Source organism: Euphorbia lathyris, chromosome 7 (genome assembly GCF_963576675.1).
Source record: "Euphorbia lathyris chromosome 7, ddEupLath1.1, whole genome shotgun sequence".
Lineage (NCBI taxonomy): Eukaryota > Viridiplantae > Streptophyta > Magnoliopsida > Malpighiales > Euphorbiaceae > Euphorbia > Euphorbia lathyris.
In genome coordinates this window covers 3896610-3924515 of record NC_088916.1, presented here as the reverse complement: position 1 = coordinate 3924515, position 27906 = coordinate 3896610, and the positions used below count along the sequence as shown (strand labels likewise).

Genomic DNA, 27906 nt, shown 5'->3' with positions numbered 1-27906 from the left:
CTTGTCCAAAAAATTGATTGGCCCCTGAACTTTCAAAGTGTCCTGATAGCCCCTTGAACTTGCATAAAATGTTCAGTTAGCCCCCTGAACTTGCAAAAAATGTAATCAATTGATCACTCGGTCGAAAAAAGTAAATTAAATGTAAAAGATGCATTCCACGCATTTTAAAATGTTATTACGTAATTCATAAATAGATTAAAAATGAAGTTATTACTTATTCAATTACAAACTTGTCTTCTCTAATATTAGAACCGTATATCTCGATTTTGGTCGTTTTATTTTTTTTTAAGACTCGTGCAATACATCTTTTGCATTTAACTTATTTTTTTGCAACCAAGTAATCAATTGATTATAATTTATGCAAGTTCAGGAGACTAACTGAATATTTTATACAAGTTCAGGGGGCAAATGATGTATTAAGCCTTATTCAAATTAGTCTAACATAACATATATAAGAATATCATAAACGGAGAAATTCTACTATGATCCCGGTGTAGTGAACTTTTCCAATGAAAAGATGATAACTGTATAATTTTATTCTTTAAACCAATCATTTATGTATTTTACTTTTATTGATCGAGTTTATTATATCCGGTCATCATGAAACTTTTCAATCGGAGAAATTGACGAGTTAGAGAAATACTAAATATATGATATGTGTTATTTTTGTTGGGACTGATTTTACTTCAAATACAAAATTAAAATTAAAAGTACAAGTTTGATATCTAAAAATAATATTTTAAAAAAGCATAATATATAAGTTAAATTAACTCTTTGTTAATATTCTATTAATAGATAAGGTGTACAAATACACTACTATATATTGATATCTAGGAATAATTTTACTCGTAAGGTTTAAAATAATTCAAGTTTATCTCTAATGTCAGCAGATAAGAGTAATTTTACTCATTAATTGACAAGTTTATTCACGACAACATCTCAAGAGCTTCTGCTTTCCTCCGTTTATGCGAAGCAATAATCAGTTCGAAACTATGTTGAATTGCAACTTTTTTGCACCGCTTCTGAACTTGTCTGAAAAATCATGTTAATAATTAAACGATTATTGTAATCGATCTCGTCACCACTAAAATCTTCTAATGGCACCTGAACATAAATAAAAATCATAATAATTGTTAAAAATTCACTTCGACCCAGTTTTATAGTTAAATAATAAAAAAAAAACGGATGCAAATATATATGCCTATATACTCCGGCGGTCAGAAATAACGCTTGACCATTGAACAGTCGGCCAACAGTCGGCCAGAGAAACTGGCCGACTGGCCATTGGTACGACGGTTTTTATGACCACCTAACATAAAAGTGTCAAATTTTTTTTAAGAAATTTACATCGTTTTCGAAATAGTCCCTTTACGGAGTTCTAACATTACATTGTCTTCAAGGAATAAACATGGCGTAAGTCCTTGTTTGTGAGGAGGTTAATGAGAGTAAATGGAAGTAACGGAAGGTTAAGTATTAAGTTAACCTTGTTTGGGAGTTATTTTTTGAGAGTTAATGAGGTTAAATCTTTACTTCCTCTAACCTCCAAACTCTAAAGGGTCTGCTTGGATGAAAGTTTCGCAAGGTTCATTAAAGGGAGGGAAGGTTAATTAAAGGGAGGGAAAGGGAAGGGAGGGGAGATTAGAGAACCTCCGGATCCCACCAATTTGGTGGGACTGAAATTGGAGGTTTTTGAACCTCCATTTAACCCTCATTTAAACTTAAACTCATTCCCAAACAAGGTTAAGCAAGGTTAGAAAAATAACCTCCATTTAAACTCCTTCCCAAACAAGGTTACACAAATAATCTCCCTTTAATTAACCTCCACTAACCTCAATCCAAGCAGACCCTAACCTCCAAATTGGGGGTTAATGGAAGTAACGTAAACTTTTTTTAAATTTTTTTTGTCTCTGCAGAATAAATTTAACCTTCATTACCCTCCAGATTTAAACTCCCAAACGAAATTAAACATTTAACCTCATTTACATCCTATAAATCCTCAAACAAAATTAATTTTTAACTTTCCTTTCCATCACTTCCCTTCTCTTTCCATTACCTTTATTAACACTCACCTCCACTAACCTCCAAACTCCAAACACGCTAAGAGTTAGGAGTGAAGTAAGAGGAAAATATCTCAAACTTTTTTGCGAATAATTCTCCCACAATCACTAGTCAATTCGAAGAAGGAGATAGGATGTTCCTACACACTAGAAATATTTGTGCAATTTCTGAAGTTGGAAGAAATTTCATGGAGGCTGCAGATAAGGACAGAGCTGCTGCTATCGCTCACTTCCTTTTTCTATTCCTGCCTCCGCCAAGCTTCTTCCTGTAAATCCTCCAAAGTTTTTTCCCCAATCGCTTTGTAGCTAACAAACAGAACAACTGAGATTTCTGCAAATGGCTTCTTCTTCATCTTCACCTTCATCTTCAATAACTGCCTCTAAAACTAGTTATGATGTTTTTCTAAGTTTTAGAGGTACTGATACCCGCCTTAATTTTACTAGCCATCTATACTCTGCTTTGTGTCGAAAACATGTTAAGACATTCATCGATGAACATGATCTTGAAAGAGGAGAATACATTTCCCCAAATCTCTTGAAAGCGATCGAAGAATCGAAGTATTCCGTCGTCATTTTCTCAGAAAATTATGCATCATCGCGATGGTGCCTCGATGAATTGGTGAAGATTATGGAGTGTATGAAGACAATGGATCGAAAGGTTTTACCAATTTTCTATCAGGTTGAACCCACTCATGTCAGGAAGCAGGAAGGGAATTTTGGCAAAGCATTTAAGCAACTGAAGCAGCAGTTCGCGGACTGCGTATACAAGGTGGAGAAATGGAGATCTGCTTTGACAGAAGCAGCCGATCTATCTGGTGAAATTTCCAGCAGTAACAGGTACTCCACTCCACTCCACAGTCCACTTATTTATAACTGTTGAAATTAAAATACAAGTGTGCTATCTTTTCTTTGGTTGTGTCGACTATTTATGCTGTTTGTTCATTATATCTAGGCATGAATCCGAATTAATTGAGGAGGTTTCAGAGCATATTATGAAGAAATTGTATCCTATCTCCTTCATTGCTTCTAATCAGTTAGTTGGGATAGATTTACACATTCAGCGGATTCTATCATGTTTAGAAATGGGTTCAATTGGTGTTCGTTTTGTAGGATTATGGGGAATGAGTGGTATTGGTAAAACGACAATTGCAGAGATTGTTTATGGTCAGATATCTCATCAATTTGAGCATTGTTGCTTTTTTCGCAATATTAGGGAAGAATCAGAGAAGATTGGATTAGTTGCTTTGCGAAGCAAATTCTTTTATAAGCTGCTAGGAATTGAAACTCTAGATGTAGACTTGCTTTGTGTGCTACCTGCTTTTCTCGTGGATAAGCTAAGTAGATCGAAGGTTCTTGCTATTCTTGATGACACAAGTGATCTAAACCAATTAGAAGCTTTTGGTATAGGTGAAGGTTGGTTTGGTCCAGGAAGTAGGATCATCATAACAAGCAGAGATAAACAAGTCCTCAATGTTGTTGATGAAATATATGAGGTTGAGGGATTAAATGATAGTGATGCTCTTCGACTGTTGAGTATGAAAGCCTTCAAACAAATGCATCCTCAAAAGGGTTACGAAGAGTTGTCAGAAAAAGTAGTTAATTATGCAGGAGGTATTCCATTAGCTCTTATCTTGTTGGGTTCTCATCTACACAAAAGGTTACTTGACGAATGGGAACTTCTATTGAATAAACTAAAACAATCTCCAGAACCCTCCATCCAAAGAATCTTGAAAATAAGTTATGACGGATTAGAAGAGGATATGTCGAAGGATATCTTTCTTGATATTGCATGTTTTTTCAAAGGATGTGCTGTGAATTCTGTAGCAGATATTTTAGATGGCTGGGGAATAATTCGCCTAAGTGAGAAGTGTCTCATAAGGATTAGGGACAATACAATAGAGATGCATGATTTAATACAGGAGATGGGTCGAGATATTGCTCGGACGAGGGGTAATTTGTTGTGGAATCATGAGGATATTTTTCATCTATTGACGACAAATATGGTAATGATATTCCTTCTCTCATAAGCTATCATATGTTATCTCTACAATACATCTATGAACAGAAACCATTAGTATATAACTAACAATGTCTACATGGCTAGTTGAAATTAAAGTATATCATTTCTTTTATCCATATGAAATATATCATTTTAATTGTGGAAATAGAGTACTTTTAATCTTGTATTCTTTCCTGCTGAATGTTAGAGGAACGAAGCAATTGAAGGCATACTCTTGGATATGTCTAAAGTTGAAAACATCCCCTTAAGTTCTACAGCGTTGGATATGTCTCATTCAATGCCCAACTTAAGACTTCTAAAATTTTATCGTCATCTATTTTGGCAAAAGAAGCAAGACCCAGTCTTCACTGTTGAATCTTCTCAATCAAGTAATCTCTTGCAGCTTCCGCACAAGTTAAGATTGCTGCACTGGGAAGAATATCCATTCGATTCTTTGCCGTCAAATTATTTCATGCAGAATCTTGTTGAACTTGCCTTGTTGGATAGCAATATCATACAACTTTGGGATGGCAAGGTTTGCTCTTGACATATATATCTTACTTATTTACTGTCTCTCATAACCACACACACAATCTCATTGAGAAAACTTGTCCAATCTTATTTACAAGTCTGTTGCTATTCTCATACTCCTAGTCGCACTTATGTTATGATTTAAATCTCAATTCTAGTTCTGAAATTCTTCAATTGTACGTATGCGCTACTTGAAATCTAAATTAGTACATTACTATTTGTCAACTTAATTTATATAATTATTAAAATTTGATCTCAACTCTTAAATTAGTTGTCTATACGCATCAATATGAACCGTTTGCAACAGTATACCGTGTACATGTTTCTTTTTAGTGTCAGTTTTTTTTCTTGCTGATTTGAATATTCCATCTTTGGCATGATAAATAAATAAACAAATTGGTGAACTAGTTACATTTTATTTCTTCCAGGGTCCTGAAAACCTTAAACGGCTTGATCTTTCTCATTCTGTTCAACTGAGGAGGCTACCGGATCTCTCTTCAGCAACAAAATTAGAGAAAATATGTCTTGCAGATTGCCAAAGTGTAGTTGAGATTCCCCATTCTATTCAATGCCTCCACAATCTTACTGATCTTTTCCTGCATTGGTGTACAAATTTGAGGAGTATTCCAAACATGGCCACGTTGGTATCTCTTAGGCGACTTAATCTGAGTTATTGCCCAAATTTGAAGATGCTTCCAGAGATTCCAAGGGACATACAATGGATAGAACTAGAGCATTCAGGATTTGAAGGGTGGTCATCTGTTCCATTTTGGGAAAATGTTACTGCTTTAAATATGAAAAACTGCAAAAATCTTGCAAGTCTTCCTAGTCTAGTTCATTTGAAATCCCTCGGTATCCTTAATCTTTCCGGTTGCTCAAATTTGACAATGCTACCTGAGATCCCAAATTGCATAAAAAGGTTGGAGTTACAGAAGTCTTCTATAGTAGAATGGTCACCATGTATTGGGAATCTAGAGAATCTTAGATTTTTAGATATGAGGTTTTGCAAAAACATGAGAAGCTTCCCAAGCCTCATTCATTCAAAATCTCTCCACACCATTTATCTCCAAGGGTGCACAAATTTAAAGATCCTTCCAGAGATTCCGAGTAGCATAAAGATTTTGGAACTTGAAAACTCTGGATTGGAAGATCTTAGGGGCTGCTGGAATCTAAGCAAATTACCAGACTTCACAGGGAATTTGGAGAAGTTAATACTGGATGAGCTTGCTATACGAGAACTGCCTTCATCAATCAAATGCTTTTCTTCATCACTTCACGAGTTGAGAATGCGCAGATGTAAAAAACTTGAGATTCTTCCAGACAGCATATGTGAGTTGAAATGCCTTCAAACTCTTGATCTCGGGGATTGCTCAAGACTTGCCAAACTACCTCCGTTGAATGGTTTGAACTCTTTAAAAAGGCTAGTTCTAAATGGTTCTGCAATTGTTGAAATCCCTACTGAATTGCCTTGCTCACTTATTGAGTTTAGCATGGAGAATTGCAAAGATCTTAAGATTCTTCCAGACAGCATATGTGAGTTGAAATGCCTTCAAATTGTTAATCTCAGTCATTGCTCAAGACTTGCCAAACTACCTCCGTTGAATGGTTTGAACTCTTTAAAAAGGCTAGTTCTAAATGGTTCTGCAATTGTTGAAATCCCTACTGAATTGCCTTGCTCACTTATTGAGTTTACCATGGAGAATTGCAAAGATCTTAAGATTCTTCCAGACAGCATATGTGAGTTGAAATGCCTTCAAACTCTTGATCTCAGTGATTGCTCAAAACTTGACAAGCTACCTCCGTTGAATGGTTTGAACTCTTTAAAAAGGCTAGTTCTAAATGGTTCTGCAATTGTTGAAATCCCTACTGAATTGCCTTGCTCACTTATTGAGTGGAGCATAGAGAATTGCAAAGATCTTAAGATTCTTCCAGACAGCATATGCGAGTTGAAATACCTTCAAACTTTTGTTCTGAATAGTTGCTTAAAACTAGCCAAATTGCCTCCTTTAAATGGATTGAGCTCTTTAAAAAAGTTACATCTAACTAGTTGTGGCATTACAGAACTCCCCACCCAACTGTCGATGTCACTTGTTGATTTGACACTCGACCATTGCAGCAGTTTCAAGATTCTTCCAGACAACATTTGTGAATTGAAATGCCTTGAAACTCTTATTCTCAGGTATTGCTCAAATCTGGAAAAACTACCTCCTTTGAATGGTTTGAACTCTTTAAAACTGCTAGAAATAATTAGCTTTAGTTTCATAGAAATCCCCTTTGAACTGCCTTCATCACTTGTTGATTTGACACTAGATCGTTGCAGCATTCTTCCTGCAAACATTTTTGAGTTGAAAAGCCTTCAAACTCTTCGTCTCTATGGTTGCTTCATCCAGGAAAAGCTACCACCTTTGAATGCTTTAACCTGTTTAGCAAAACTAGATTTAAGCTCTAGTACAATTGTAGAAATTCCCGCTGAACTGCCTTCATCGCTCAAGATTTTGAGATTAGAGAATTGCCACTATCTGAGGGTTCTTCCTCGCAGTATTTTTGGGTTGAATAATTTTGAAATTCATCTCTTTGGTTGCTCAAAGCTGTTCAAATCGCTTCCTTTAGATGTTTTACGACGTTTGCTTATTCTATGCCCCAACTGTATTACAGAAATACAAAAGGAGATAACCATAAAAAACCGACTTGTGTACCGTGTCAATGCTGCAATTAGGAAAAGAATTAAGAGGCTACAGAAGCACTAGTTTTTATACCTGTAACTATGTACATTTTCTGTTTCAAGTTTTGTAATTTTATCAATCTAAAAATGCATGGAGAATTCATTTATATTCTTCCTAACTTAGTCATTGCAGCCATAATACAATATCTCAAGGGCTTCTTGTATTGAATATTTGGCTTCTTGTTTTGTATATTGCTATTTTTGAACTTAACTTTGATGTTGGAAGGTCTAAGGTTATCTGAGATTCAGCATCTGAAACAAACATTAAATAGCCAGTAGCCTAGTATAGCTGTTGATGCATATGTGAAGAAGGATATCACTATGAACCTATCACTAGGACCTCGAATTGTGTGTTAGAGGTCCGGATTGGCCCAAGAGGATTCGTCCAGGGGACTACGTCTATGCAGTCCTATGGATGACCCAGACCGCATATACACGGTCCAGATTCCGTCTGAATGTGGACATGTATAGGACCCCATATATGCAGTCACGTACACAATCAGGACCGCATATATGCGGTCTTAAACGCGCGAGGATACACGTCCACTAGAATGCGTAATGCGGTCAAGAGATGGGACATTTTTTGGTGATCTAATGTCCTTGGTTGGAGCATTCCATGTTTAGGTTACCTTAATATCTTAGGATCTTATATTAGGAACTTATAAGAGAGTTACATTTGAATTTGTAATAGTTGGAGGCAATATAGTTATAGTTGTTAGAGCATCTCCAACAGCCTCTTAAATTGGCTCTTAAGTTAAAATTTGAGGAGGGAGAATGAAAAATCATCTCCAACAGCCTCTTAGTGGCTCCTTAAATTACCAAGAGCCTCTCCATCCTCTCTATTAATAGAGAGTCTCTCTCCACCTCTTAGTGCCTCTTAAGTCATTTTTTATTAATAATTTATAATTGAGGAGTCTCTCTCCTTACACTATTGGTAAATATAACAACAATTAATACTTTTAATAATAAAATAATAAATAAGGAGTGAATATAAAGAGTGTTGTTGGAGATGAAATATCTTAGTCACTCTTAAATGACTAAGAGTCAATTATTTATATTATTTTTAGAGAGTGCACTAAGAGGCTGTTGGAGATGCTCTTACGGTTGTAACACTTTGTACCTACACTGCTATTTCTAAAATCCTAGGGCATTTCTAAATCTTATGCAATTAATTGTTGAGATATTGATTGGTACTGTAACAAAAGATTCTTTTTATAACTTTTATTGATTGAGTCCCTTTACGACTCTATTTTATGTATTATAACTTTTATTGATTGTGTGATGGAACCAATTAAACTAAAAGCTCGAGCTTTTAGTTCAAATGGTTCCATCACATGGTATCAAAGCCAGTGTGACCAAGTGATCCAGGATTCGATTCCTAGCAATGGCAGCCCCATTTGTTGAGTTATTTGTAGGGCATGGTAATTTGGGCCTGTGTTTGTTGTGCACACTTCAAGTCCAGTGGGCATTCGCGTGTGGGAGTGTGTCAGCTATTAATATGAAGTGGACGCTTAACTAAAAACTATTAATATGAAATGGACCCTTAACTACTTTTTGGTTAAAACGGTTTCATGACATGGTATCAGAGCCAGTGTGACCAAGTGGAGGGTTCGATTCCTGGCAGCTCCATTTTTTGAGTTATTTGCAGGACATGGTAATATGGGCCTGTGTTTGTGCACGCTTCAAGCCCAGTGGACATTCGCGTGTGGAGGTGTTTCACCTATTAGTAGACCCTTAACAATAAGTTTGAGCTTTTAGTTCAAATGGTTCCATGACAGATTGGATCCCTAATCTTTATAACTTTTATTGATTAAGCTCCTGACCTTTAATTTTTACACGCATTGAGCCGTTTACTAACGGTTACCCAAGGGAACCGTTAACAAGGGACTCAATGGGTGTGAAAACTAAAGTTCATGAGCTTAATCTTGAAATATAAATAATCAGAGACTCGATCATCAAGATCATGAAAGTTCCGGAGCTTAATTACGGTTTAGCCAATCGTATTTAGATAATAATTTCTATTTATCATTACTTCGTTTACAGGTAATAGAGGAAGAATTTGGATCAACATAATCATGTGTAACTATATTTAGTAGCAATAGGTTTCTCAATAGTTGAAGGAGATAAAATACACAACTTATTCTCAAATGTGAACATCAAACTTGCTGGTTTAAGTATAAGTGGAACAAAAAGCTTTGTTCTTATTTCAGCACTTATAAGCTTACCTACTATTTGGTTAGATGATCTAAGTATTCTTCCTTACATTTCTGGAACCGCTGTTTTAGCTTCTTTTATCATTCCTATCTCAATCTTTTGGGTTGGAGCTTTCGATGGAATTGGATTTCATGAAAAAGGAGAGCTGATTAAATGGAGTGGAATGCCTACTGTTGTTAGCTTATATAGCTTATGGAATTGGATTTTGGTTCCTTATCACAAAATCCTATTTAGACAATAATCTCTAAATCCAATTCCATAAGCTATATAAGCTAAATGGGTTGACAGGTCATGTCGATCTACTCTGTTGACTTGTTAAGGGTCAACTCTGACACGACCTATTTATTAAACGCGTTGACACGAGTTGACTCATTTAACCCATTTAACTAAATGAATAAAAAAATAAGTGAAACAAAATAACACATGAAACCCATTTAACCTATTATTTGAATAATAAAATCAGGCAAAAGGATTGTAAAATTCATCTGGTACGCATCAAAGAGGGTGATGAGCCTAAAACTCGAGTGACCAGCGATGCATTTAACCCCCATTTTGGTACCTTCCAAAATCCTATTTAAATATAGATCATGTTTAAGCAATAATTTCTATTTATAGTTACTTCTTTTACAGGTAACGAGCCAAGCTTGCTATAAAATTAACGAGCCGAGCCCGAGCCGAGCTTTGGCTTGCTCAACGAGCTTGAGCCGAGCTTCGAGCTTGTATCGAGCCTAAAATCCTCTTTTGGACTTGGTTCATTAAGAAAATTATCTAACCATGAATTGTTTGTGAGTAAATTGTTAATTATATTTGTGAAATTTGCTCGCAAATAACTCTTTAAATGTGTACATAAACAAGCTAACAAGCAAAGTTCGTTTATAAATAAACAAGATGCTTACAAATAGTTCGTCTATTATTCATTTATTATGTTTGTGAACGAACTCATCTAATAGCAAATGAAATAATATTAAGTTTAGATATTTGTGAACTAACACAAAACTATATAGTTTTCTACAAAACTAAAATTTGTTCATAAATGTTCTAATCGAGTCTGCTCGCGAGCTTTCGAGCCGAGCTTTGGCCTGCTCAACCTCGGCTCGTTTACGAACCGAGCCAGTAAATCATGTTTACGAGCGACTCGTTTACAAATCGAGCCGAGCTTTTATCGAGCCGATCACCGAGCCGCTCATGAGCGGCTCGGCTCATTTACAGCCCTAACTGTTTGGTTAGATGATCTGAGCATACTTTCTTACATATCTGCAACTACTTTCTTACATATCTGTAACTGATGTTTTAGCTTCTTTTGTGATTCTTGGATCAATTTTTTTGGTTGGAGCATTTGATGGAGTTGGATTTCATGAAAAGGGAGAACATCAATTCTTGGATCAATCTGTGCTCATCCTGTGTTTCCTACTATCTATACTTCCATGAAGAAGAAGCATCAATTCTCCATTGTAAGTTGCTCTTATAAATATCTCTGTTTCAGTATGTTACATGGATGATTACTGAAGTTTAGAGTCTGTTTTACAAAGTTAATTGCACTGATGGTGGGTTAAATGCACCATTGGTCAGTAAACTTTATGATTGTCTCAAAATGGTCACTGAACTTCAATTTGTCTCAATACAATCATTAAATGTTAAATTGTCTAAATGAAGTCACCCCGGCGACTTTAAAAGTAAAAAGACAGAGAAAATATGACGTGGCTTCCACGTTAGCAATAGTCAACTTTCACCGCTGACCGAAACGACATGTGGTTGCCACCTAGCTCAGTGACTGTTATGTTATACGTAGAAGAATTCTTTCCGATGTGGTTGTTAGGTCACTATTCTAGTGATTTCTTCTATCTGAATTGGTAAGAATGACTTTATTGAAATAAAAAGCAAATTTGAATGACTTTATTGAAACAAAATGAAGTTCGGATGGCTTTTTTGAAATTGACTCTAAACTTCAGTGATCATTGGTGTAATTTACCTTTTCAATAAATCATTGATATTTCCTTTTTATTTTAGTAAACTATTTATGGCCAATAGAAAAATGTCATCAGAATAATGACGTGGCAGCCACTTGAAAAAAAAACTAATTTTTACTTATGGTATAATAATAAAAAAACTATTTTTTTTTTATTAAATCCAATTGCTCAAAGCAATTTCGTATAACAGAAAATGTAATTTTTTTTTGTTGCCACATGGTTACTAAGTGGAGCATTCTTCAGTCTTACAGGTTTAATTATAATTCCATGTTAATGTTTTTGTTGAAATTCTTCAGTCTTACAGGTTCAATTATAATTCCACGTTAATGTCCTTGGTTGGAGCATTCTTCCATTATAATTCCATGTTTATGTTACTTTAAAATCTCAGGAACTTGTAAGAGATTTACATTTGAATTTGTAGTAGTTGGAGGGATTATACTTATAGTTGTAATACTTCGTACTTACACTGCTGTTTCTAAAATCCTAGGGCATTTCTAAATCTTATGTAATTAATTGTTGAGATTTTGATTGGGATATGGTGTGTGGAAGTCTAATTTATTAATTGCACAAATAAAGTTTTGATTTTTTAACTTTTTTGGTTATATATCAATTTATAAGTTGATAGGATGAGGTTCAAATTTGCTTGGAATATGTTTGGAGAAGTTCAAATATATGAAATGGTAAAATTATGTATAAGAACTAACGGAGATATGAGATTTCTGCTCACTGTTCAGCAGTCTAGTCTCCTCATGTGTGCTGGGATCGGTTCCCTGAATGCATTCTGATGGTTAAGTTAGTTTCACACAGAGATCACAATAGAGTAATATTCAGTGAGAGGGGATTTTAAGTCACTTTACCATAAAGCATTTGGTCAAATGTCTCCTGTGCCCTTGGGCTTTGGGCTAGTTGGCCAAGTGGGCCTGTTCTCTATTGGATCCGGTCTTAGATAGGCAAAGGAGGCTGATTAGGTGGGCTAGGCCTATGGACTCATATTCTTTATCAATTAGTCCGTCCCTTTGGTTGTGACCTAACCATTTGATATAGGATCCCGACAAGGAATGCAGAGTATATTGGCTGATGTTGTTAGCGGGGGCTTAGTGTGGTGCCCAAATAGTGCTTGTTTATGTGAGCGCCACGTGTCATTCGGAGGCGGTAGTCCTTGGTGACCTAGAAATGAGTCATGCTTGTAAAAGAACATGCATCATTAAGGGACATAATAAGTGTTGTCTTAGAGTGACACGTGGGTCGAGGACGGTATTATTGGCAATAAATAGCATAACTCTTTATTTTCTCGCCCTTTTGTCTATAAGAGGGGTTGAATTTGCCGCTTGTTTTGAACTTTCCTGAGAGCAAAAAAAACCCCAAAAGTAGCAAGTAGAGCCCATATCATTGCAGCATCGTTGCTCAGAGTGTCGTCATCGTCCTTAGTTGCATTTGCTTCTTCCTTTGGGCATGAAGTGTTTGGTGAGGCCTATCTTCGTCTGTTGAAAAGTTAGCCCTTGCTCAAAGATCTTTTTATTTAGCACTAGAGGGAATAAGAAGAGGATTTCGGTCTTTCAGGGAAGCCGAGATCACTTCCTCGGGAGATCTAAGTTATCGTGGCAATCTTCTTCAATCATATCTTGAATCTTGTGGAAAAGAAAGCTGAGAGGAAAAGAAAGGTGAGAATCATGCATATGATCGCTAGGAGAGTGAGATTAGTCCCTTCTCCTTTTCTTTTCTCTTAAAATTTGGGATTTTACGCCTACTTTCCGGTGGATGGGGTTTGACTGTCCGCTGAGTATGTATGATGAAGCAAGTGGGAAGAAAGTAGGACTGTTAGGCGATGAACTCAAGGATTCAACCCTCATTGATACAAGTAGAGTGAGGCAGAGGGAGAGGAAAGAGGTTGCGTCGGAGGGTGATAAAAAATAGCAGCATACACAACTCTCATAAATCCCATAGCTAAATATGCATTGATGGTTAAACCAATTTTGAATACTGCAAAGATTAAATTTCAATACAAGAAGCCTTTGAGCATGTTAACAAGTACTACATTGTTAATCAGTTCAATGACTGTAGCTGTGTGTCTTCCTTTCTTTGGTGTTTTAATGTCGTTGGTTGGAGCATTCTTCAGTCTTGCATGTTCAATTATAATTCCATGTTTATGTTTATGTTACCTTAAAATCTCATGAACTTATAAAAGATTTACATTTGAATTTGCAGAAGTCGGAGGGAGGGATTATAATTATATTTATTATGGTTGTAATAGTTATAGGCATTTCTAAATAAAAAAACATAATTAAGCCCTTGAATTTTATTTGTTTTAAGGATCAAGTCTCTGATCGTTGATTCTGTTATGGATTGACCCTTATTTAACTTTTCCATTGAGTTTGGACCGTCACACATCATTAGAACAGAATAAATGATCATGGATTCAACAACAACAACAACAAAGCCTTAGTCCCGAAATGGTTCAGGGTCGGCTAAAATGAACCATCATATAATCAGGGACTCAATGTGGAAAAATAATTGACCAGGCGCTTGATCCTTAAAACAGGTAGTTCAGGGACTTAATTATACTTTTTGTCTTTCTAAATCTTATCTGATTAATTGTTGAGATATAAATTGGAATACGGTGTGTGCAAGTCTAATTTGTTCATTGTACAAATAAAGTATCAATCTTTAATTTATTTTTTTTTTTTTTTGTTATAAATTAATTTATAAGTTGATAGGATAAGGTTCAAAATTGCTCGGAATATGTTTGGAGAAGTCCAAATATACTTCTAATGTATGAAAAGGTAAAATTGTGTATAAAAAGTAGGGTTATTTTAAATAAAATCCATATGGTTTCAGGTTTTTACAGAGTGATATGTAGCGACATTGTTAGCCATTTTGAGTTGATTTTGCCAAATTTGACTGATAACGATTTCAAAATGAAAATTTCAAGAATTAAATAATAATTTTAAACAACTTTAATTCTTCAAGTTATTTAGGTGGTGTTTTTTTTATGAAATAAAGTTAATGTTTAAAGACGGAAAACTCTAAAATGATAGCTTTTGAAAAATAAAAAAAAATGTGATTACATAGTAAATATGATACTAAACAATTTTAATTCTTGAAAATTTTCATTTTGAGGTCGTTATCGGTCAAATTTCGCAAAATCAACCCGAAATAGCTAATGATATCAATCACATGGTTTGTTTTGTAACAAAAAAAACCATAGATACCGAACGTGAAACCGCACGAGTTTTATTTGAAATTAACCTAAAAAGTAATAGAATATCTGTTCAATAGTCTGAAAGGACCTTTAAAACTACGTACCAAGAAGACTACGTCTACGCAGTCCTATGGATGACCTAGACAGCATATCACTAGGACCTCAATTAGAATCCCAGGAACTTACAAGAGATTTACATTTGAATTGGTACTAGTTGGTAAAATTATAGTCATAGTTGTTATGGTTGTAATACTTGGTACTTACACTTCCATTTTTGCAAATCCTAGAGCATTTCTAAATCTACGTGAACTGTTGAGATATTGATTGCAATGCAATCTGGTGTGTGCAATTGGATATTCTATTTCGTTATTTGTACAGAGACCACTTCAAGTCGTCATAAATTGAGAATCAGATATTTTATTATGGCTGCAATGACTAAGGCCCTGTTTCGCAATTAGCTATAAGTGATTACTTATCTTTTTGGTTAGCTAATTTGACTAACGGATTGTATGAACTTGTTTGATAAAACTTAGTTGGTTACTAATAGCTGTTTATGTAAAATGACAAATAACGACATGATAAAACATTTATTTGAAATTAAAGAGTATTAATTAGCGTAAAAATGTCCATAAAAAGAGATGGAGCAATAAGCTAATTGAAAAAACTCGTAAAATGAGCTTTTTGGATCCAATAAACTCTTATTAGAGGTTTCTCTAAAGTGTTTCAAACCTCTAATTTTACTTCAAAAAGCTCTTTACCAAACAGGGTCTAAGTTAGGAAGCATATAAATGAATTCTCCATGCATTTTTAGATTGATAAAATTACAAAACTTGAAGCAGAAAATGTACACAGTTACAGGTATAAAAACTAGTGTTTCTGTAGCCTCTTAATTCTTTTCCTAATTGCACCAAGTACAGTCGATTTTTTATGGTTATCTCTCTTTGTATTTCCAGGATTAAGCAACCATAGAGATGAAGAGCTTCAAGGCTTTTCAATTAAAAAATGTTTGCCGGAAGAATCTTGAGATTTATGCTCGAGGAAATAAGTGATGAAGGTATGAAGCACGGACTCTTCTCCGGGGTTGCCGTGGCAGTGTCGGAGTCGCCGGGGGCATGCGGGACTCGGCAGTGACATGGCTAACGGTGAAAAAATGTAAAAGTTTAGGTTTTTTTTTTTTAAACATATGGTTCAATTGCAAAATTTGATAAAAAAAAAAAAAACCTAAAATACATCTAATTCTCACCTGATGTTATTGCGATTCTAAACTTTTAGGGTTCCTTTTTTCTCCTACGATTCTCCTGGATTATTTTGTGATTCTCCTGCGATTTTGTTTCCTGCTCTTGTGGTTGTCTGCGATTTCATCCCGCACCTGAGAGTTTCAAGGCATTTCAATTCACAAACATGGAATTATAATTGAACCTGTGAGACGTAAGAATGCTCGAACCAAGAATATTAGATCACCAAAGAAAAGAAGAGAAAGAGGTACAGTCACTGAACAATTAACAATGTAGTACTAACTATCATGCTTAAAGGCTTCTTGTATTGAAACTTAGACCCTATTTGGTAAAAAGCTTTTTGGAGAAGATAGGTTTGAGTCATATTACAGGTTTTGACTAATCAAACCTCTAATAGTGGTGTTTGGTGAGATAGGTTTAAAAGAGCTTATTGGGTCCAAAAAGCTAATTTTTAAAAAACTCATTTTACGAGCTTTTTCAATTAGTTTATTGCTCCATCTCTTTTTATGGACATCTTTACCTCTAATTAATACTCTTTAATCTCAAATAAATAAAATCATTTTACATAAACAACTATTAACAATAAGCTAAGTTTTACCAAACAAATTCACACAATCCGCTAGTCAAATCAGCTAACCAAAAAGGTAATTAGCTAACAGCTAATGTAATCAGCTAACAGCTAACTGTCAAACAGAGCCTTAGTCTTTGCAGTATCCAAAATTGGTTTAACCATTGTAAGTCGTTGTTTTCTATCACTTGCTGATGATGATGCTGAGTCAACAAGTCAGCATTGTAAGTCGTTGTTGTTTTCTATTACAAGAATGATGCTGGGTAATCAAGTCAGCATAATTGTAAGTCAACCCGTCAGCAAGAGTAAAATCAAGAAGTCGGAATGCTGAGTTATCAAGTCAGCATGGCTGTGGTCAGCATGGTACCGAGGTGATAATACAGGTCAACATGGTCTTGCTGTGTTACCACTGGTCAGTAGGTCTTGCTGAGTTTGTACATTTTTGAGTAAGGATATTTTGGGTATTTTCACAACTTTGTAAAGGCTATAAAAGGTCTGGGTTGGGAAGTAGTTTCATACGAGAGATTCTTAGACTAAGTCATAAGTGTACACTGTGATAATCTGAATTGGGGATTGGGAAAACACGAGAGTTTCTGGAAAAGGAGAAACTGTTTCAATCTTGTTGTAATCTCCATTGATTAGTGAAGTTGCTGGATGTAGGCAGTTAAGCCGAACCAGGGTAAATTCTGTGTGTATTCTTTTGATTGTTGTTTCAAGATCCAATCTGTGATCTTTGTGTACTTTGTTTCTCTGTGTGGTTGATTGATCGTTCGAAGCGTAGTTCAACAATTGGTATCAGAGCTAATCAAGAACAGAGCAATGGGTTTTACAAAGATCGAGATCGAGCGTTTCAATGGTAAGGGAGATTTTGCTCTATGGAGACAGAGGATGAAGGCAATCTTGGTTCAAATGAAGGTTGCGAAGGCTCTGAAGGGCGAGAAGGAATTTCCGGCGACAATGACGAAGGAGGAGAAAGAAGATCTTCTTGAACTGGCTTACAGTACGATCGTCCTGTATCTTGGCGATAAAGTGCTAAGAGAAGTTTCGAAGGAAACCTCAGCTGCTGGGGTTTGGCTCAAGCTTGAACAGTTGTACATGACGAAGACACTCACCAATCGGGTTTATCTTAAGGGAAAACTTTTCGGCTTCAAGATGAACGAGGACAAGCCAGTAGAAGAATATCTTGATGATTTCTCAAAGATCATAATTGACCTAGAGAACATAGAGGTAAAGATTGAAGATGAAGATCAGGCCATAATGATCTTGAATTCTTTACCCCAGTCTTTCAGTCATTTTGTTGAAACCATGAAGTACGCTAGAGAAACACTAAGTCTGGAAGAAGTTCTGATGGCGCTAAAGTCAAAACAGATTGAGGCCAACACCAACACTGAAGCTGCAGAAGGATTGTTTGTTCGTGGAAGGTCTGAGAAAAAGGACTCTCACAAGCCAAAGAACAAGAACGGGAAAAAGTCCAAAACTACATCCTCAAGCAATAAAGAAGGCAAGGTCTACAAGTGTTTTCACTGCCATAAGGAAGGACATTTCAGGAAAAACTGTCCTGAGAGGAACAAGAGTCTAGGTCAGCCTAAAGATCAAGGCGAAGCCGCTGTGGTAGAAGAAGGTTATGAGAGCGCTGAGGTCCTTGCTGTCACTGATAAAGATCCAAACACTGACTGGATCTTGGACAGCGGATGTACGTTCCATATGACTCCCAACAGGACGTGGTTCGAAGATTTTCAAGAGGAAGGTGGGAGGGTTCTTCTAGGCAACAACAAGTTGTGCAAGGTACTGGGTCAAGGCTCCATTAGGCTGAAGATGTTCGATGGTCAAGAAAGGATTATGACCGGTGTGATACGCTTGATAAACAAGGATACAATTATAGAGCCGAAGGGGGTATCATAAGGATATCTAGAGGACCTTTAGTTGTTATGAAAGGTACCATGAGTAATGGCCTATACACACTCCTAGGTAGTACTGTGTTAGTCTCTACCGCAAATCTCACCGAGTCTAAAACTGATAGAACCAATCTTTGGCACCTTAGACTAGGTCACGTGAGTGAAGTTGGTTTACAAGAACTTAGGAAGCAGGGTTGTCTTGGTAAAGATCACATAGGAAAGATATATTTCTGTGAGAACTGTGTCTTAGGGAAGTCCAGTAAAGTCAAGTTTCCTAAGTCAGCAATACATAGAACCCAGGACATTCTTGAGTACATTCACTCTGACCTATGGGGGCCAACAAGAACTAAGTCTCATGGTGGGAGGACCTATTTTATGACTCTTATTGATGATTACTCTAGAAGAGTATGGGTTTATATTCTAGCTCATAAGAATGAGGCTTTGCAAACGTTCAAGGATTGAAAAGTGTTAGCGGAAAACCAAACAGGAAAGAAAATCAAAAGGTTGAGAACCGACAATGGTTTGGAGTTTCTTGACAAAGATTTCATCACTTTGTGCAAGAAGTCAGGTATAACTAAACATCATACCGTTCCTGGAACTCCACAGCAGAATGGCCTAGCAGAGAGGTATAATAGGACTATCCTAGAAAGAGTTAGGTGCATGTTAATCCAATCCAGTCTCCCTAAGTCTTTCTGGGCTGAAGCAGTGCAAACTGCGTGTTACCTAATCAATAGGTGCCCATCATCTGCTATAGGTTTTAAAACACCTATGCAAATGTGGTCTGATTACCCAGAGGATTATGAAAAACTTAGAGTGTTTGGTTGTTCAGCTTTTGCACACGTTAGACAGGGAAAATTAGAACATCGGGCTCTAAGATGTGTTTTTATAGGCTACCCTATAGGAGTCAAGGGCTATAAGTTGTGGTGCCTAGAATCTGGTTATAAGAAATCCATAGTCAGCAGAAATGTTGTGTTCAATGAGATAGATTTTCCTTATCGAAAAAACCAAGAAAAAACTCAGTTAGAACCGAGTAGTCCTAAGTCCATTCAAAACCTTGAGAGTGTTAAGAATGAGGTGGAGCTTGAAGAAAATAGTGAAAACACCCGTAAAACCGAGCAAGAAGTCAGTGATGGTAATGATACTGAGTCCAGTCAAAGCTATAGACTTGTTAGAGACCGTGAAAGAAGAGTCCCTAGGGCCCCGGTTAGATATGGTTTTGAGGACCTTGTAGCTTATGCATTTAGTGTTGCTAAGGAAGTACAAGAGTCTGAACCTGTAACCTATAGGGAAGCTGTGAATTCGGTTGACAAGGAACAGTGGCTTAACGCTATGAAGGATGAGATAAAATCCCTTGATAAAAATGAAACTTAGATTTTGGTAGATAAACCTTTTGATAAGAAGTTGGTCGGTTCAAGGTGGGTGTTCAAAAGAAAGGAAGGGATACCTGGTGTAGAGGAACCTAGGTTTAAAGCTAGGTTGGTGGCCAAAGGGTTTACTCAGCAGGAAGGTATAGACTTTAATGAAATCTATTCACCGGTTGTTAAACATAGGTCTATCAGGATTATTCTCTCTCTTGTAGCTCGTTTTGATCTAGAATTAGAACAGTTAGATGTCAAAACAGCTTTTCTTCATGGAAACCTGGATGAGGTCATATATATGCAACAACCAGAGGGTTTTGAAATAGGAGATAAAGACCAGCGGGTATGTTTGCTTAAGAAGTCTCTATATGGTCTGAAACAGTCCCCTAGACAGTGGTACATGAAGTTCGATGAGTTTATGATAAGTCAGGACTTTCATAGGTCTAGTTATGACTGGTGTGTGTATAGTAGAGACCTTAGTGATGGCTCTAAGATTTATCTCTTGTATATGTTGATGACATGCTTATAGCTTGTCAAAACAAAGCAGCCATAAATCAGTTAAAGGCACAACTAAACACACGGTTTGAGATGAAGGATCTCGGGTCAGCACGGAAAATTTTAGGGATGCAAATTTCTCGAGACAGAGGAAGAAAGAAGCTGTTCCTAAGTCAGTCAGCTTATCTGAGCAAGGTGTTAGAACGTTTTGGTATGACGAATTCAAAGGCCGTTCTCACTCCACTTGCAAGTCACTTCAAGCTGAGCAGTAAGCAGAGTCCTCAAACTGATGAGGAAAAGGAAGACATGGAGAGGATGCCATATTCGAGTGTTGTAGGCTGTCTAATGTATGCGATGGTCTGTACACGTCCAGATTTGGCTCATGCTGTGAGTCTCATCAGCAGGTTCATGGCAAATCCAGGAAGAGCTCATTGGTCAGCGGTGAAGTGGGTGCTGAGGTATGTCAAAGGCTCACTGAGTAAAGGTTTGAGTTATGGTGGAGCTGAAGCCCTAGTGGATGATGTAGCAGGTTTTGTTGATTCTGATTATGCTGGTAGCATTGACACCAGAAAATCCCAAACTGGGTACGTATTCACTGTGTTTGGAACTGCAATAAGTTGGAGGGCAAGTCTACAGTCAGTTGTGACTTTGTCAACAACCGAAGCTGAGTTTATTGCTGTTACAGAGGCAGTAAAAGAAGCTATGTGGCTGAGAGGAGTCTTAACGGAACTTGGAGTGACACAGATTGATGGTTTGAAGATTCACTGTGATAGCCAAGGAGCTATACATCTGTCAAAACATCAAGTTTTTCACGAGCAATCCAAACACATAGATGTGAGAATGGATTTCGTCAGGGATGTGATTAGCACTGGTACTGTTCAGGTGGTGAAAGTGGGAACTGAGGATAACCCAGCCGACATGCTGACCAAATCTGTTTCAAGTAATAAATTTGAACATTGCTTGAAACTGGTTAGGATGGTCAGTGGTCCTTGAGTGTATTTTCTTCACTAGTTGATGGAGTGATTAGAAAGACAAGGTGGAGATTGTAAGTCGTTGTTGTTTTCTATTACAAGAATGATGCTGGGTAATCAAGTCAGCATAATTGTAAGTCAACCCGTCAGCAAGAGTAAAATCAAGAAGTCGGAATGCTGAGTTATCAAGTCAGCATGGCTGTGGTCAGCATGGTACTGAGGTGATAATACAGGTCAACATGGTCTTGCTGTGTTACCACTGGTCAGTAGGTCTTGCTGAGTTTGTACATTTTTGAGTAAGGATATTTTGGATATTTTCACAACTTTGTAAAGGCTATAAAAGGTCTGGGTTGGGAAGTAGTTTCATACGAGAGATTCTTAGACTAAGTCATAAGTGTACACTGTGATAATCTGAATTGGGGATTGGGAAAACACGAGAGTTTCTGGAAAAGGAGAAACTGTTTCAATCTTGTTGTAATCTCCATTGATTAGTGAAGTTGCTGGATGTAGACAGTTAAGCCGAACCAGGGTAAATTCTGTGTGTATTCTTTTGATTGTTGTTTCAAGATCCAATCTGTGATCTTTGTGTACTTTGTTTCTCTGTGTGGTTGATTGATCGTTCGAAGCGTAGTTCAACAACCATCAATGCATATTTGGCTATGGGACTTATGAGAGTTGTGTATATTTCTAACTGTAAAAAAGTACGAGTTCAAACACAAATGAAATGAATAACGTTTTTTTTTAACTCAGTTAAATTTTCCGAGCTAATTCAGCAAGCAAGAACTTAATATGTTAAAAAAATAAATAATGAGAGGCTGAATGTTCTGAAATAAAAAAAATCAAATGCTTAATCCAGCAAAATCAAAATCATTAAGGACCTGTGATGTTTTTTATTTTTAAATACTATAATTTTTATTTTATTTTTTTGCTGTCACCCGACACTCTGGTCATACATAAAAGGCAATCAATTTCAACGTTGCCATCATATCACTATTATTTTAATCATTTTCAAAGTTAATCGTTTTCAATTGTGACATTTTGAAACCAATTCCAAACATCAGTGACCGTCGGAACCAAATCTGTCATGGAACCGAAAAACTAAAAGCTCGAGCTGATAGTTAAGGTCCAATTATATATCTTATATTAATCTTCGACACACCCTCACACGCAACCCATCCTGCCATGTGTTTTTAATTCCACAAATTAATGGTCCTAGAGGCTCTCATACCATATAAATAAAGGCACGCCCAATTCATTTGGTGCATGATGCTAATATCCGATTGAACTAAAAGCTCGAACTGATAATTAAGGTCCAATCATAGATCTTATATTAATCTCCGACACACCCCCACACGCAAATTAATGAGGTTGCCGAGACTCGAACCCTCGACCGTTTGGTCCTAACGGCTATGATACCATGTCATGGAACCGATTGAACTAAAAGCTCGAGCTGATAGTTAAGGCCCAATTATATATCTTATATTAATCTCCGACAAAATCAAATTCAATAACCTTTATAAAACGGACTCCAAACTTTTCAGTGATCATCGATGCAATATACTGAAAACAAAGAGTAACTTACAATGGATAATTGATGCTTCTTCTTCATGGAAGTATAGATAGTAGGAAACACAGGATGAGCAGTAGGCATTCCACTCCATTTAATCAGTTCTCCCTTTTCATGAACTCCAACTCCATCAAATGCTCCAACCCAAAAGATTGAGATAGGAATGTTCCAGAAATGTAAGAAAGAATGCTCAGATCAACAGCATACTGGCCAAATATGCATTGTTTCGATGCTGCAAAGACTAGATTTCAATACAAGAAGCCCTTGAGATATTGTATTATGGCTACAATGACTAAGTTAGGAAGGAATCATATAAATGAATTCTCCATGCATTTTTAGATTGATAAAATTACAAAACTTCAAGCAGAAAATATACAAAGTTACAGGTATAAAAACTATTGCTTCAGTAGCTTCTTAATTCTTTTCCTAATTGCAGCACCGACACTGTACCGTGGTTCTCTTATGTTTAACTCATTGCGTACATGTCCAATACAGCTGGGGGATAGAAAAGCCAAACGTCGTAAATCATCTAAAGGAAGTTATTTGAACAGATTTGAGCAACCACTCAGATCAATTTGGGAAATTTTCAACCCAAAAAAACTGGGAGGAAGAACCCTCAAATATTGGCAATTCTGTACTTTCAAAAGCGTGAGTGATGAAGGCAGTTCAACGGGAATTTCTACAATTGCAGTAGAGCTTAAATCTAGTGTTGTTAAACAGGTTAAAGCATTCAAAGGCGGTAGATTTTCCAGGATTAAGCAACCATCGAGACAAAGAGTTTGAAGGCATTTCAATTCACAAATGTTGTCTGGAAGAATCTTGAAATCGCTGCAACGATCGAGTGTCAAACCAACAAGTGACAACGGCAGTTCGGTGGGGAGTTCTGTAATGCCACAACTAGTTAGATGTAACTTATTTAAAGAGCTCAAACCATTTAAAGGAGGCAGTTTGATCAGTTTGAAGCAATCCTTAATCTCAAGAAATTGAAGGCATTTGGAATCAAGCACCGGAAGATTCTCGAGATTTTCTAAATTCTCCACCTTCCATACAACAGATAATGAAGGCTGTTGAACAAAATCTCACTGCATTACCATTTAACATTAGTCTTTTGAAGGACTCCAAACCATTCCAAGTAGGCAATTTGGTTAGTTTTGAGCAACCATTAAGAACAAAAGTTTGAAGACATTTCAACTCAGAAATTCTGTCTGGAAGAATCTTAAGATCTTTGCAATTCTCCATGCTCCACTCAACAAGTGAGCAAGGCAATTCAGTAGGGATTTCAACAATTGCAGAACCATTTAGAACTAGCCGTTTTAAAGAGTTCAACCCATTCAAAGGAGGTAGTTTGGCAAGTTTTGAGCAATCACTGAGATCAAGAGTTTGAAGGCGTTTCAACTCACATATGCTGTCCGGAAGAATCTCAAGTTTTTTACATCTGCGCATACTCAACTCGTGAAGTGATAAAGAAAAGCATTTGATTGATGAAGGCAGTTCTCGTATAGCAAGCTCATCCAGTATTAACTTCTCCAAATTTCCTGTGAAGTCTGGAAATTTGCTTAGATTCCAGCAACACCTAAGATCTTCCAATCCAGAGTTTTCAAGTTCCAAAATCTTTATGCTGCTCGGAATCTCTGGAAGGACCTTTAAATTTGTGCACCCTTGGAGATAAATGGTGTGGAGAGATTTTGAATGAATGAGGCTTGGGAAGCTTCTCATGTTTTTGCAAAACCTCATATCTAAAAATCTAAGATTCTCTAGATTCCCAATACATGGTGACCATTCTACTATACAAGACTTCTGTAACTCCAACCTTTTTATGCAATTTGGAATCTCAGGTAGCATTGTCAAATTTGAGCAACCGGAAACATTAAGGATACCGAGGGATTTCAAATGAACTAGACTAGGAAGACTTGCAAGATTTTTGCAGTTTTTCATATTTAAAGTAGTAACATTGTCCCAAAATGGAACAGATGACCACCCTTCAAACCCTGAATGCTCTAGTTCTATCCATTCTATGTCCCTTGGAATCTCTGGAAGCATCTTCAAATTTGGGCAATAACTCAGATTAAGTCGCCTAAGAGATATCAATGTGGCCATGTTTGGAATACTCATTAAATTCGTACACCAATGCAGAAACAGATCAGTAAGATTGTGGAGGCATTCAATAGAATGGGGAATCTCAACTAAACTTTGGCAATCTGTAAGACATATTTTCTCCATTTTTGTTGCTGAAGAGAGATCTGGCAGCCTCCTCAGCTGAACAGAATGAGAAAGATCAAGCCGTTTAAGGTTTTCAGGACCCTGCAAGTAATAAAATTTACAAGTTTATCAATTTATTTGTCATGCCAAAGATGGAATGTTCAAATCAAAAGCTCTCTCCTTTCAATTCAGCAATAAACAACAAACTGACACTAAAAAGAAACATTTAAACCGTATAGACTGTTGCAAATGGTTCATATTGATGGCTATAGACAACTAAGTTAAGAGTTGGGATCAAATTTTAAAAATTATATAAATTAAGTTGACAAGTAATAATGTATTAATTTAGTTATCAAGTCGCACATAGTTAGAATTGAAGAATTTCAGAACTAGAATTGAATAATTTAAGAACTAGAATTGAGATTTTCAATCATATAATAAGTGTGACTAGGAGTATTAGAAGAGCAACAGACTTGTAGTCGACAAGTTGGACAAGTTTTCTCAATGAGTGTGTGTAGTTATGAGGGACAGTAAATAATTAAGATATATATGTCAAGAGCAAACCTTGCCATCCCAAAGTTGTATGATATTGCTATTCAACAAGGCAAGTTCAACAAGGTTCTGCAAGAAAAAATTCGATGGCAAAGACTCGAATGGAAATTCTTCCCAATGCAACAACCTTAACTTGTGTGGAAGCTGCAAGAGATTATTTGATTGAGAAGATTCAACAGTGAAGACTGGGTCTTGCTTCTTTTGCCAAAATAGATGCCGATAAAATTTTAGAAGTCTTAAGTTGGGCATTGAATGAGACATATCCAAGGCTGTAGAACTTAAGGGGACGTTTTCAACTTTAGACATATCCAAGAGTATGCCTTCAACTGCTTCATTCCTCTAACATTCAGCAGGAAAGAACACAAGATTAGAAGTACTCTATTTCCACAATTAAAATGATATATTTCATATGGATAAAAGAAATGATGTACTTAAATTTCAACTAGCCATCTAGATATTGTTAGTTAAAAATTAATGGTTTCTTTTCATAGATGTATTGTAGAGATAACGTATGATAACTTATGAGAAAAGGAATATCATTACCATATTTTTCGTCAATAAATGAAAAACATCTTCATGATTCCACAACAAATTACCCCTCCTCCGAGCAATATCTCGACCCATCTCCTGTATTAAATCATGCATCTCTATTGTACTGTTCCTAATCGTTATGAGACACTTCTCACTTAGGCGAATTATTCCCCAGCCATGTAGAATATCTGTTACAGAATTCACAGCACATCCTTTGAAAAAACATGCAATATCAAGAAACACATCCTTCAACATATCCTCTTCTAATCCGTCATAACTAATTTTCAAGATTCTTTGGATTGAGGGTTCTGGAGATTGTTTTAGTTTATTCAATTGAAGTTCCCATTCGTCAAGTAACCTTTTATGTAAATGAGAACCCAACACAATAAGAGCTAATGGAATACCTCCTGCATAATTAACTACTTTTTCTGACAACTCTTCATAACCTTTTTGAGGATGCATTTGTTTGAAGGCTTTCATACTCAACAATCGAAGAGCATCACTACGATTTAATCCCTCAACCTCATATATTTCATCAACAACATTGAGGACTTGTTTATCTCTGCTTGTTATGATGATCCTACTTCCTGGACCAAACCAACCTTCACCTATACCAAAAGCTTCTAATTGGTTTGGATCAGTTATATCATCAAGAATAGCAAGAACCTTCGATCTACTTAGCTTATCCACGAGAAAAGCAGGTAGCACACAAAGCAAGTCCACATCTGGAGTTTCAATTCCTAACAGCTTATAAAAGAATTTGTTTCGCAAAGCAACTAATCCAATCTTCTCTGATTCTTCCCTAATATTGCGAAAAAAGCAACAATGCTCAAATTGATAAGATATCTGACCATAAACAATCTCTGCAATTGTTGTTTTACCAATACCACTCATTCCCCATAATCCTACAAATCGAACACCAATTGAACCCATTTCTAAATATGATAGAATCCGCTGAATGTGTAAATCTATCCCAACTAACTGATTAGAAGCGATGAAGGAGATAGGATACAATTTCTTCATAATATGCTCTGCAACTTCCTCAATTAATTCGGATTCATGCCTAGATATGATGCACAAACAGCATAAATAGTCGACACAAACAAAGAAAAGATAGCAAGCATACTTGTATTTTAATTTCTACAGTTATATATGAGTGGACTGTGGAGTGGAGTGGAGTACCTGTTACTGCTGGAAATTTCCCCAGATAGATCGGCTGCTTCTGTCAAAGCAGATCTCCATTTCTCCACCTTGTATACGCTGTCCGCGAACCGCTGCTTCAGTTGCTTAAATGCTTCTCCAAAATTCCCTTCCTGCTTCCTGACATGAGTGGGTTCAACCTGATAGAAAATTGGTAAAACCTTTCGATCCATTGTCTTCATACACTCCATAATCTTCACCAATTCATCAAGGCACCATCGCGATGATGCATAATTTTCTGAGAAAATGATGACGGAATACTTTGATTCCTCGATTGCTTTCAAGAGATTTGGGGAAATATATTCGCCTCTTTCAAGATCATGTTCATCGATGAATGTCTTAACATGTTTTCGACACAAAGCAGAATATAGATGGCTAGTAAAATTAAGGCGGGTATCAGTACCTCTAAAACTTAGAAAAGCATCATAACTAGTTTTGGAGGCAGTGATTGAAGATGAAGATGAAGCCATTAGCAGAAGTCTGAGTTGTTCTGTTTGTTAGCTGCAAAGCTATTGGGGAAAAAATACTTTGGGGGATTTGCAGGAAGAAGCTTGGAATAGAAAAAGGAAATGAGCGATAATATTTGCAGCTTCCATGAAATATCTGCTTCTTCGAATTGAGGGTGGAGGATTGGTCAAAATGACGA

General features: G+C 36.5%; 2 protein-coding genes and 1 long non-coding RNA gene across 4 annotated transcripts; 1 reads left to right on the top strand and 2 right to left on the bottom strand.

Annotated features, from left to right (window-relative positions):
- Positions 1-2134: 2134 nt before the first annotated feature.
- On the top strand, positions 2135-7420 carry LOC136201055 (disease resistance protein RPV1-like). Its single transcript, XM_065991605.1, has 4 exons — positions 2135-2894; positions 3010-4060; positions 4265-4591; positions 5016-7420. Exons 1-4 carry the CDS (start codon positions 2395-2397, stop codon positions 7332-7334), a joined length of 4197 nt encoding a protein of 1398 aa, XP_065847677.1. The 5' UTR covers positions 2135-2394; the 3' UTR covers positions 7335-7420.
- Positions 7421-15430: 8010 nt separating this feature from the next.
- Positions 15431-23322, bottom strand: LOC136235290 (uncharacterized). The gene is made up of 3 exons (XR_010691746.1): positions 22794-23322; positions 15933-16058; positions 15431-15825 (listed from the first exon to the last, which is right to left on the bottom strand). It is a non-coding gene; the product is annotated as an uncharacterized lncRNA (long non-coding RNA).
- Positions 23323-23629: 307 nt separating this feature from the next.
- On the bottom strand, positions 23630-27906 carry LOC136235289 (disease resistance protein RPV1-like). 2 transcript variants are annotated; one of them, XM_066024892.1, is made up of 4 exons: positions 27243-27905; positions 26073-27123; positions 25542-25868; positions 23630-25079 (listed from the first exon to the last, which is right to left on the bottom strand). In XM_066024892.1, exons 1-4 carry the CDS (start codon positions 27728-27730, stop codon positions 23778-23780), a joined length of 3168 nt encoding a protein of 1055 aa, XP_065880964.1. In that variant the 5' UTR covers positions 27731-27905; the 3' UTR covers positions 23630-23777. The 2 variants fall into 2 exon arrangements, with proteins under 2 accessions (XP_065880964.1, XP_065880965.1); XM_066024893.1 differs by lacking the exon at positions 25542-25868 and having other exon boundaries at positions 27243-27906.